Raw genomic sequence first — 13297 nt, forward strand, 5'->3', positions numbered from 1 at the left:
CCGTCAGAGAAGAATAGTACAGGGGACCTTGACCTTGACCTTGATGCCACAGGTGTTTACTTGCAGTGACACAACTGGGGAAAGAGATTAGGGTTCAGGACGATCGGCACCAGCTGCTGCTGTGCTTACTGTGTGGGGGTGTGTGTGTGTGTGTTGTGTGGTGTGTGTGTTCATTGTGTGGTGTGTTCACTGTGTGGTGTGTGTGTGTGTTCATTGTGTGTGTGTGTTCATTGTGTGGTGTGTGTGTTCACTGTGTGGTGTGGTGTGTGTGTGTGTGTTCACTGTGGTGTGTGTGTGTTCACTGTGTATGTGCGTGTATGTGTTCACTGTGTGGTGTGTGTGTGTGTGTTCATTGTGTGGTGTGTGTTCACTGTGGTGTGTGTGTATGTGCGTGTGTGTGTGTGTTCACTGTGTGGTATGTGTGTGTGGTGTGTGTGCGCGCGCACGCGCGTCGGGCTGCTGGACATTCTACCGTGCAAGACACAGTCAAGGCAAACGAAGACAGATACCATCAGAGGATGAGAAATAGAAGATAAAGAAACAAAGGTTTTATTTTTCTGTGCAAACATGTAAAAGCCATAGTCACACACAAGGCAGTTGAAAATACAGAAGAATAAAGAGTAAGGGGACAGTTTTTAAGTCAGATATCTCATGACAGCAAGACATTTGGAAAACTGAAAAGCAACTGACAATTACGGAACAACAGAGAAAGACTGTGAGTGACTATTTCTTAAATATATTTGGTAGGGGACATATCACATTTGCAATGACCTTTACCCAAGTACGGATGTGTCTAGAAGGGAGTAAAGGTGAAAACTACACATATGGTCTCTGGCTACAATCTAGTTTTTGTTTATTGAAAATACTTGTGAATGCAAATATTGATGGAAAGGTTTTCTCAAAGATTCTTGTCACAAAATCTAACTTTGGGACAGATCATCGGAAGCAGCAGTCTTGGATGTGAGGGAGATGGATGAGTCTAAAGGAAAGTTCCAAATGAGTCACTCCCAGTTTGAAGTGACTGCCCGTCCTCCAAAGGACGTGAATTTGCTACATAAGATCTTCTATTACTGTTGCAAAATAAAATGGGATACATTTCCTTTGCCTTTATACTGTACTAATTTAGCCTTATTTTTTTGAATGGTATATTTAATTTTACCTTGGTCATTTCCACAGGAAAAACAATTTTCTTAAAACAATTGGTGTTCAATGAGCATTAGATATCGTCCAATGAATAAATTATCATCACATTTTCAAACCAGGGCAGTTCCTAAAGACATAGACACATTGACAAAATGACACTAGCAGGCCATTGTTATTTTAGTTGCTTTCTGAATTAATTCATAGGATCAAACTATTTTCATTCTAAATGAATATAAGTAATGCCTCCTTTGGAAGGATATATCCATACAAAGATATTTAGTGTAAATGATAGCATGTCAGTAGAAACAATAAAAAACGTTAGCAAATAGTTTTTTTCTTATTGCTATTTTATAATCTCTATAATCTTTATAATTAAGAATATATTAATTTTCATATCTTGTTAATTTACTTTAAGTAGCCATCATTTTAAAATGTTTATTTTAAAAAATTATAATGCCAAATATATTTTTATTATAATAGGTACTATGTTTTTATGGTTTTTTTCAGAAAGATACTTGAAGAGTATAAATTTACTTGCAAATTTCCGATAAACATGCCTCTAGGAAAATTCAGGTTTTGTAATATACACCTTTTTGGTGTACGTATAAACTACAGTCCTTATTTGTATTAAATATTCATTGAAAAGCAACTGAAATCAGTCTAATAGAGAACTCAACAAGCTCACAAATTCATAAGCAATTAACAAAAAATTTTTCTAGTTATGAGAAAAAGGGAAAATAACCCAGCAAAAGAAAGAGAAAAAAGGTTATTTTCTTGGAGAATAAGGTGGTTTTATGGAATCAGAAATTATATTGGAGAGGTGTAATTTGCCTATTGATACCAGATGATTCTTTCTCCATCTTTAGGGATTTGACGTAACTCCCTGCCTTTTCGTCATATATTTATCGCGTATCAGAGAACTGGTGACAGTTCACTGAAATAGCTTTGTATGAAAACATAGACGAATATACTCAGTACGTCTAATCGGTACCTTTCAGATTTTCACGTCACGAGTAACAGATGGGAATGAAAGGACGTAAATGAGAATAGAATCGTCGTGGTTGAGGGCAACTCACTGACGTACAGAACAGAGTTCTGGGAAGAAAACAGTTTCTTAACTGCAGATGGTCATTCAAATACAGGCGTGTTAAGGGCCATAATATATCTGCACCAAACACCCTCAAAAATGAGCTATTTCTGGCTATGCGAAGACAATATTTTTTCATATTTAAAACGAGGGTGGGAAAATCCCTTCTATGCACACCAAGTGCTTGGGATACGCTTATCACAGGCCTTGAATGTATTTTCATTTGCAAGTTGGTTTCTCCCCCTCCCCCCTTTTTCCCCAGAGATCTAGAATGAGCCAAGGCCCTGCATGTGGGAACATGCTAAAGCCATGTCAATCATCTTCCTGTCCGCCCCACTCGACCGCGGGCCGGTCGTCCACGCGCAGCACCAGGTAGGACAGCAGCTGGAAGAGGTTCTGCCAGAGCAGCAGGGACACGTAGAGGGACAGGCTGCTCACGTCCAGCTCGCAGCGCGGGCCGGCGAAGGCCGCGTCGCACAGGCACAGGAACCGGCCCGGCAGGTCCCGGCACCGGCCCCCGTGCAGGCAGGGGTCCGAGGCGCACTCGTCCACGTCCTCTTCACACCTTGAACACAAACAGAGGCGGCAGGAACCCAGGCCCTGCTGAATAAATGGGCTGCACAACAGGGGAAGAAACAGTCTGCCTTCTCTACCTGGCTCAGCCTCCCAGCCCCGCACAGTCTGTACAGCCTGGACACTGGGGAGGGGGGGATGATCCTCAAACTTCCTTTAACAAAGCTCGGTTTCAACAGAAATAATTTGGACACACACAGACACACACAGAGAACTCAGAACGAGAAAACGTGCAAATACGTAGAAACCCAGAGAAAACTGAGTCATGTGAGAGCCAGTCCCTCCCTCAAGAGCATTAATGGGGTTGCCACTTTACGGTGGGACTAAAATAAAATTTTAAGGCTCACCCCCCGCCCCCCACCAGCTGACTAAATGGACCCCTTCGTGGCCAAAGGAATATCCTAAAACTAAATTGCCTGCCAGGAGGAGGGAGGTCACACATGCCTCATCATGCCCCCCTCCCTTCTTTGGGACACCCTTTGTCACCCATTAACAGGCCTAAGGCTGTGCAAGACACACCTGCAGGTCATTAATTCACACAACAAATAGATGTCCCATGGCTCATCTCTGATAAACAGCAACTATGTTCAAACATTCCAAGCCTTTAGACAAAGCTTCCTGTCTTCAGCCAATTACAAGCCAAAGAATCTTTAAACCCACCTATAACCTGTAAGCCCCACGTCCCCCTTCGAGATGGCCCACCTTTTCGGGCCAAACCAATGTACGCATCCCACCTATTGATTTATGACTTCACGTGTAACCCCCGTCTCCCTGAAATGTATAAAACCAAACTGTAACCCAGCCACAGCGAGTCCACTTGCTCAAGGCCCCTTGGGCATGGCTCCGGGTCATGATCCTCAAATTTGGCTCAGAGTAAATCTCTTTAAAATTATGTTACAGACTTTGGCATTTTTCCCCATTGACAACGTGATGCTCAGTTTGTGGGGCTCACTGGAGTGAGGCTGTGTTTTGCCAGCCCGGGGTCTGCGGAGCGAACCTGCACTCAGGCTGTCGGGACCCTGATGCATCAGTTCCCTCCGGCCAAGGGGAAAACTCACCAAAGAGAGATTGAAAAAAAAAAGGTTCATTTTGGGAGATTTTTAACTATTTTCTTTGAAATGCCCCCCCATTTTTTTTTTAGCAAAAGCAAAAGTAAATAATGAGAAGATTTGACTTGCTAATAAATGTGTTCCAATAGCCAGCCATAACTGCTGAATGTTTAGGTAGAGTGACTTTCAAAAGCCAAATTTTCCAAAGCAAGAGATATCAATTCTAAGGTAAATTGAAGGTTTTCCCTTCCCTGGGCACTGTTTTTTTTTTTGTGTGTGTGTGGTTTTGTTTTTTTTTTGCCTAATTTTCCACCAAGAACTTCTCTTTCTGTGTATTCATTGATCAATTCACCAATCATTCATTCAGTGATTCAGCAGATATTTATTTAACACTTACTATCTGCCAAACACTCTGCTAAGACCTTGGGTGGAGCACTAACGAAGGCATCTATTTCACTTTGGGAAATTCATACAAAATCTTAGCTTCAGGAGTCTCTGCAGTGCAGCTTATGATGTTGAGGTTTGATAGAAACAATGTTTAATTTCCCCTTTTTCTTTCCTTTACCTCCCAAAGGTAAGACCTGCGTGTCTGAGTCAGAGACTAATCGCCAGGCTCAAAATGAAAGGGGATGAGGTAGTGAGCTGGGCCAACCCAGGGTAGAAAGGAAAACAAAGATTTCTTCCAAGAAAAACAGCTCCTTATCCCGCTGGATACCATGCATAGCTGAGACATTTTGTTTTCCTTTTTTGGCTCCTGCTTCTGGGTTGGAAGGAACGTCTCTGATTAGATCTGAGCAGAACTCGACAGCTCTCGGGCGCCCGCCAAGCACTCTCTGTCCTGGGTGGGCCGAGCGTTCACACCATCTATCATTCCAAACCTGCCACGACGACACTATAAAGTCAGAGGTTTAAGCAAGGCAGGAGAGAAGTCAGCTTATTAGAGGACGAATATCTTCAATATCCTCACGCGTTGTGGAAGTCACATTTTCCTAGGCTGTGGGAGATCGCCCTGTATTTTCCAGTCTTCCTCTAGCCAGCCACTCTCCATTGCTCTCTTTCCTGTTTTCTTCTGAACTAAACAGTGAACAACACATACACGTGCTTTACAAGCACCATCGCAGCTTTCATGACCAGTTAATTAATGGATGGAAAGTAAAAACACATCCATCAGCGTTTAGTGAATGAACGAATCATGGTTAAGGTTAAGGACTTCGCAAGACCAGAATCTACTGAACAAACACAGGTTCACTGTTTTAGAAATAATTTTGCCTCCGAGAAGTTTATCCGGATGAAAAGTTTACGGTGAAAAGGAAGTAAAACTCTGAGCTTTCTTTTCTTTCCATGTTTCAAATCAATAATTTGAATTTAAATGCCAAATATAATTTTTTTTAAGCAAATAAATATCGGAGGAAGGGAAAACGTTTGTTGTAAATAGAGACAATGTGTGAGCAGCAGAGAAAAATAACGCAGGGCTTTGGATGCCACTCTGGGCAGTTTATCACCGAGCAGAAACGGTGACACTCAGCCAGGAAGTTACCGGCACTTAGAGACAGTTAAGGAGTTGTTCAAAATTTAGGACAAAAAAAAAATTGCAGTATTTTGAAGACGTATAGAACTGGAGGCCAGCCGAGTGGTTCCTGTGAGTAAGTTGCATGATAGAAATCGGGGCAGTGGAAGGCAGCGTGTGACTTTGGCCTCTCCTTCCACCCACAGACGCACTCGGGCTGCCCGGGCCACGCAAGGCCGACTGCGCAGGGAAGGTGAGACTGGTCATCGGACGTAACGTGCAAGTACACCCTAGATTCCCTGCTGTTTTGTAAAACTGCCAAAAAATCTACATCTGAGTGATACCAAAAGAGCCAGCTGAAAAATAGAAAATTCAAAGTAATCCAAAGTGTAATTGTCATGGAGCACAAATGTATCCACGATCGTTATTAACTACTCTTATGGGAAATTTCATTCCAGTGGAAATCTCTTTGTCAAATGTGTCTGATTTTAATTTATTTAATTCGTTCAATGTAGAAAGCCTGATCAGGTATCAGTAATATCTCACCCTGGGTGGCAAAGGAGACGGAGCAGCACTTTGTCCGTGTTTTAAAATTGTGGTGAGCAGGGACGTGTTTGCACACTGTTGCCAGCACATCAAACAGATGAGCAGAGCTGGGAAGGCAGCTCAACCTTGCTGCAGCACACATTTGGATCGGAACCTAATCTGCCAATTCTCAGCCTCAGTTTATACATATGCAAAGTGAAAATCGTAAAACCTTCCTTGCAGAGCTATAAGGATTAGGGATGGTATTCGTAAGGCGCATGGCACAGAGCTAAACAAATGGTTAACTATTAATTATCTGTTTGTATAATATCTGTATTCAATAGGGCCTGGTTTGCAACTGTTTTGGGAACTTAGGTCCCTTTGAGAATCTGATATAAAAGCCATGGAGTATGCATCCCTTCTACCCGCGACCCACCCCTAGCCAGTCAAACACGTGTCCAAAATTTGCCACATTTTCAGCCGGTCACAGATCATCTGAAGCCGTTGACCAACAACTCCACACTAACAGTGCCTGCGCTGGCTGAAGGAGACTTTTCTCTGGGAAAGGCAGACTCGTTAGGACAAGGTGCATATACCTTTCAGGTTGGAGGCGGTGCTATGAGGTATAGAATTAGGGGTATTTTATTTTACCTCAACAGCCACAACCTTTGCACCATGTGTTAGAGTTAGTGGGGAAAAACCACAAATCCAGAAGTACTTACAAGAAAGAAAAATAGCACATTATGCATTTTTTAAAAATCATATTTTCCTATTTGAAGTCTTGGCTGATAAAATGTTCTCTCCTTTGACCTAAACTGTAATTTTTCTTCTTTTTTTATTGTCTGACTCTGTCTGGACCCACATTTCAGCACAGATTTTCCTATGGGAACTGAGATGAAACATTGGAGGAAAAACTGAACTTCCAGTAATCCCATCGCTCTTTAGCCCAGAACTCTGGCCGTGACGTTCTCACGCGACTCACCGCTCTCCTGAGAAGCCGGCCCGGCACACGCACCGCAGGCCGGCCTGCAGCTCCGTGCAGTTGCCGCCGTTGTGGCACGTGAGGTTTGCGTGCTGGTTCCCACAGACTGTCGCGGGCAATCGGCTCTGTCTGCAGAGATAAAAGGACCAGTCACAGCTGCTCATTGTTCATTTCATTCAAGAAAAATTTTTTGATAAACTCATATATGTAGTCAACGCCAAACTAATTAAGGACTCAGGCTGGAGGAGCTACACATGCTCAACTCTGCTGCATTATAAAAGCATCACTTTCTCCCGTAAAAGCTCCTGCTGAAGGGACCATGACAAGCACGGCTATACATCTTCTGTCTCTACACAGTTTTCACTCGTGACACAAGATCTATGCCGTGAGGTGGCCATAAATTGAGGGCTGGAAAAGAACTTGCTGTAACTACATTTGCTGCTGCCTTGCTAATAAATCAACAAAGGCCATAGGAAAATGGCATCGCTATAAAGGCCAGGAAGGCAAGGGCAGCACTCTGGTACCCAAGCACTCACGCGATCTCTCTGTCGGCTTTCGGAGCTGAACTCCGGTTGCCCTGCCAAAGCCTTGCCGCTCCCTGTCTAGTAAATCATAACTGCACAGAAAGCCGGCCACATGCTGTCCAGGAGGTGTGTAGACAGCACTGGATGTCACTGCATGTGGATTCAGAGTGTGACTTTCTCGTACGGCAACAGAGCTGTACATGCTAGAGAATCCTTACAGAAGAAAGAACAAATTGTTAGAAGATAAGCAGAGCTTAACTGCAAGACAAAATCCATTGCTTTGGAGGCTCCGACGTTTGAGATGATTTGCAGAGTGTCGCTCAGGCCTCTGACACACTGTATATGTGTGCGGCGTCTGATACATAATAAATATTCAGGAAATGTAAGCTGAACTGGATTTTGTCCTGTTGTGTTTGCTGCAGCTAATCTGGAGAAATGGCCTACATGAGGCTAAGTGTGTCTCTTCCCACAAGAGCTAATCAATTCTACTTGAAAAAGAAGATATCATGAGGACTTTTCAAAAGAGCCAAAAATGTCAACCAGCTTTGAAAGGGGCCAATTAGCAATGCAAATATTGAGCTTTGTATACATCTTAGGTTTAATAAACAATTCCTGAATCTCATTAGAAGGTACTTTTGAGAACTTTCGTCTTTGAGAACTTGACTTTGATGAATTAGGCAGAAAAAAAAAAAAAAAAAACTGGAGAACTAGTTACTAGGGCCTATATGTTTATTTTGCTTATCAGAAGTCACTGTGGAATAGTACTGATTTTGATCCTGAATTTCTCTTGCTTTTAAATAGGCAGATTATCCATTGGCAAAGGAGTTGGTTAACTCCTGGGAAACAACATCTCACAGGAATGTCAGCACTTAGCACCTGTCACTGTGTCTTGCTGTCACGGGCTCTAAGCAACAGTAAATGCCACGGAGAGACACACAACTGCTGTCAGGGGTGGCTAAACATTGTGTCTGCTAGGAGATTCCCGCAACTAAGGTGCCACCTCTGCATCAGTGTGACGTCTACAGGCCGACCCATTCCAGGTGTTCGTGCCAAAGTCCTGGAATGTATTACTTGTTAATAATAACTCTCTCACCTCCCCATAATGACTCAATTATTTAGTAAATTTAAAGCAGTGTAAGTTGTAAAAACAATAATGACTTCTACTTACATGGAAATAGTGAAGCAATGTGACTTAGAAGGAAAAATATTTTTCTTATCTCTGTTTATATAACATGAAATGGAGGTGGTTACTAGAACTAAAATACTGCTTTCGTAGTTTTAGGAAAAAATTGTGCAATACTTTGAAATGGCTAAGAGATGACGGGGTATTCTTTCAGTGGAACGCTCGGACCCTCTAAGCAGGCATGGTTTTGTAGTGATGTGTGCCTTAGATTTTCTTTACTAACCTACATTACAACCCTGTAAGTTTTAGAAAATGATATTAATATGTATGAATCTTGTTCATTGAAATGCAAATAAATTTGTAATGAGCAATGCCATTGATTGTCAGACTGCAGAAAAGATGATTTCAAACATTACTTTTGTGGCCTTATAGGATAGTAAGCAGTTTTGCATTTATTTGTAAATCCGCTTACTTGTTCTTATTTAAATATAAACATGCATGTGCGTATACATATATATGTATTTTTTAGATTGTCTTTTGACCTGGTTTTTATATCTCATAAGTTCCCTCATTAAATCATTACAAAATTATCAAAACGTTTTCACTTTATATTTGTGTGAGAGTCATATTTCACAGTGTTGAACCTACAGTTGACCCTGAACAACTCATGTTTGAACGGCAGAGGTCCACTCACATGCAGATCTTCTTCTGCCCCTGCCATCCTGAGACACCAAGATCAACCCCTCCTCTTCCTCCTCCTCAGCCTGCTCAGTGTCAAGATGAGGATGAGGATATTTAGGATGACCCACTTCCACTTAATAAATAAACCTATTTTCTCTTCCTTATCATTTTCTTAGTTACATTTTCTTTTCTCTAGCTTACTTTGTTGTAAGAGTATAGTACATAACACATATACGAAACATGCACTAATTGACTGTTTATGTTATTGGTAAGGCTTGTGGTCAACAGTAGGCTGTTAATGATGGTTTTGGGTGAGTCAAAAGTTGTATGTGGGTGTCCAACTGCACAGGTGTGGGCACTCCCAACCCGTGAGTTGTTCAAGGGTCTACTATATACTGCAATGTAGTCTTTTTAGGATTTTATAATATTTACCTGCATGAAATAACCCAGGGCATTATTTTAACAGTAAAAGTCACGCCTTCCCTAACAATACTAAAATTCGACTTTTGTATTCATTGTAAACGTATCTGTCTCGGGAGGCCTTCTATCTGTCAGCCCCCGGGGCTGTAGTTCATAAGAGAGATTCTAGCACAGATGACTGACAAGACATTTTGCTTAAAGTCTGGCTGAAACACCACCATTCCTACTCGTGGGACATCCCAGCAACTGAGGCCCTGTCCTGACATGAGCAAACCGTGGTGCGAGTGACCGATGGCAGCCCTGTTGCGCACAGCACGTGTGCACACACTGAAGAGAGAGTTTCCCAATTTGACAAGAAAAGCAATGCAGCGCATAGCTCCAAAGACCAACGTGTACACAGACTTTATGCTCACCTGCAAAACCTTCCTGTGAAATTTCCCAAACAGAGGCAGGAATAGCCATTAATGCCACCAACGCAGGTGGCCCCGTTTGCACACTGGTGGCTCTGGCAATGGTCTATCGGCACCTCACAGTTCACACCGGTGTACCCGGGCTCACACCTGCAGCGGTAGCCCGCCGCTCCGGCTGAGCAGTTGCCATGGATACAGGGGTCTGAGAAGCAGTCGTCGGCATGGAGCTCGCAGTGCGTCCCTGACCGTCCCCGAGGACAAGAGCAGCGGTAAGAGCTGTAGGCGTCTTCGCAGCTCCCTCCGTGCAGACAGGGGCCGGAGTCGCAGGCATTCAACTGCAGACACCCGGTAGCCACCGAGTGGGTAGAGACTTTGAGAAATTGCTCTTCCTGAGGTTTCCTAGCGAAACCACGAACATTTCCAAAGTAAGGGAGAAATATGCCTCCGACTTCTATCGTGCCCAGACACCCCTCCAGGCCCCTGGTGCTGGCAGTGGCTTGGTCACCCACGTGGATGTCGGTGTCGTCCTTCAGAAAGCCGAGGCTTCCGGCCGCAGTCACACTGGTCACAGGAGGTGTCTGCTTGTCCACTTCCATTCGCCACCGGGAGGCCTGGGCCAGCGGGTCTGTCATGGAAAACGCCACCTCGTGCCACGTGCCGTCGTTCACGGACTGCACACTCGCCAGACGCAGCACATAGAAGCTGTTGCCGCTTCGCAGCTGAAAGAATAATCTGGAATCTCGAATGCTAATGTTAAGAAATTCAGGCTCTTTTTCTGCACGCAGGAGCATCACATTTGCATCCCTGGTTCTGAAACCAAATGTGATGTTGGTGAGTTCCCTGGTGATATTCCCATTGCTTCTGAATAATACTTCACTGCTTTGTCCATCGAAAACGGCATTTGCAATACCTAAAGAGAGAAGGCAATGCCAATCAGCAACTTTATTAACGCTGTAGTTTGCTTAAATACCTTCATTAATCGTAATGATCACTGTGTTAATGACATCACGTATTGATTAATACACGCCAGCCACTGGGATAGTTGCTTTTATATTATTCCTAATATAGAGCTCTCAATACAGGAATTATTATTGTCCCTATTTTATGGAAGAAGAATTTGAGACTCACAGAAGTTAAGTAATTTGCTGATGGCCTTGTAATTAATAAATAATAAAGGCAGCATGGCAAACCTGGATGGTCTGGTACCAAAACCCAAACCATACATTTGTTTTCCACGGAAATCCTAACGCATACCAATTTTTATTTTGCATTTGCTCCCACAAATAAAGCATTCATGATCCATTTTATACATAAAGAAATTGGGTACAAAGAAATTACAAATCTAGCTACGGTGACAGATCAAATTAACCACAGAGTCTGGTTTCTGATTAAGCTGATCAGTAGGCAGCTAAAAATAGTATTGCAAGTTACTGACCCGCTTGCCTGGCAAATCACCAATTACGTGCCAAGCTACCAGCTCTGTGCGGCACTCAAGTACTTTCACATGGCTGGGAAAGAAATACATAATCCTACCGATTGCTTCACTCTGTGCCCCTATATTACACGTGAGCACAGCACTGCTGGACAATCTTATTGCATTTCTCTATAAAAAATATTCCTTCCATTCTGCAAGATCATTAATTTACAGCTTGCTCTCTCTCTTACAATATCTGATACTATCTCAACATATCATCTCCAATGATACTGTCTTGAGAAAACAGGAGAGATAGCAGCTGTCCCAGCTTTGCCCCAGATCTGGAAAACTAACAGTGCCTGGACGCACCCTGCTTCCGTCCTGGAATAATCCTTATTCCCATCCTGGACCAGCCCTTCCAGGGATGGCTGGAGCTTTCCACGTTCATATTCTGAGGCTTTAGTCCCACACACACCCTCGTTCTGTGCTGTGTCACCATTTCCCTTCCTTTTCGTTGTTTCTCGTCGGTATACGACTGAGCTGTAACCGTCTCAACCTTAAAAAGTAAAAGCACACACGAGACCCAGAAACACAGCCCGACACCCCCCGACCCTGCTGCTTTCTTATTTCTTTATTCGCTTCACCAGCAAAACTTCTCCCCGTAGTTCATGTCATCCTCGTGTCCACTCTCTCGCGTCCCAGTCTCTCCTGCGTGCTCGCCCCTCAAGGCCTCGTCCCGACCACTGCCCGAATCCGCTCTCACCAAGGTCCCGATGAAGGACGTCGTGTCACCCAGTCCAGGGGCCAGTTCTCTCTTCCCATCGAATCTCCTGTTCAGTAGCAACGACCTTAAAACGCGGTCATGACCTCCTGAGTCAGCACCACACCCAACCGTCACCATCTTCCAAAGGGACTAATCAGTACTTCTTAGTGTCCCTGATTCCACTGCCGAGCGGATCCACACAACACCTGCTCCTTGACCAAGACCGGCATTGGTGACCATCACATCCAGGAAGAAATCCTGAATTCTAATCACCCTCAAGCGTCTGCACCATCTCACTCCTGGCTACCTCTCCGATTCCAAGTCCTCCCACTCTCCTCTTCACCCACATGCTCCGGCCACAGAGACTTCCTACCACTCATGGAAGACACCACGCTCGTTCCCCTCCCAGGCCTGTTACACTTGCTGCTATTTACGCCTGGAGTATCCTTCCCCCAGATCTTCCCGCTCTTCCTCGACGTTGGCATCCGCTCAAATGTCACCTCCTCCGAGCAGCTTTCTCTGACTATCCAAGTTGAAATAGCTTCCTCCCGGCATCTGCTCTCTTTTCCACCACTCTGCTTAACTTTCTTCATAGCTATGACCATTTGCAATTATGTTGTTTATTTGTCTACTCGTTCATTGATTTTCTGTTTCAGAACATGAGCTTTATGAGGTCAAGGATCTTCTCTGACGAGGTTTTCACTAAATCCCTGTACCTGGAATATTGCCTCATGCATAGCAGGTGCTCCGTAAACATTAGTAAATGAAAATCCTGTGACAATAACTCCGTCCTTTATTCTGGAAACTGAGATAATTATTGGAAAACGCAGTAAGAGGAAACATAAGTATATCATTCAATTGTTATAATTCAGGTACATTATTTGACTAGATTAAAATTTTGTTGATCTTATTGCTTTTAATTGTTGTGTTTTTTTTTCCTGCCAGGTTTGGGTTTGGGGATTTAAGGAAGAAAAGAGCAAAAAGTGTCTCATTACATGTTTTAACATAAATATTAAAATGACAAATCTCGTTAGTTCTCCAACTCCTAAACGAAGAATACTGTCTGTGATACAATATGAATTTATTTTACTAACAC

General features: G+C 43.4%; 1 protein-coding gene across 1 annotated transcript in view; it reads right to left on the bottom strand.

The window, feature by feature from the left end:
- CRB1 (crumbs cell polarity complex component 1) overlaps positions 1–13297 on the bottom strand; it is a 108942-nt gene that overhangs the window by 25193 nt on the left and 70452 nt on the right. Inside the window, exons 9-11 of the mRNA XM_069459322.1 lie at positions 10028–10934; positions 6867–6995; positions 2669–2795 (exon numbers count right to left, since the gene is read on the bottom strand). Of these exons, the coding sequence (XP_069315423.1) occupies positions 2669–2795; positions 6867–6995; positions 10028–10934 (1163 nt within the window). The remainder of the gene's footprint in view (positions 1–2668; positions 2796–6866; positions 6996–10027; positions 10935–13297) is intronic.

The sequence above is a fragment of the Eulemur rufifrons genome, chromosome 27 (genome assembly GCF_041146395.1).
Source record: "Eulemur rufifrons isolate Redbay chromosome 27, OSU_ERuf_1, whole genome shotgun sequence".
Classification (NCBI taxonomy): Eukaryota; Metazoa; Chordata; class Mammalia; order Primates; family Lemuridae; genus Eulemur; species Eulemur rufifrons.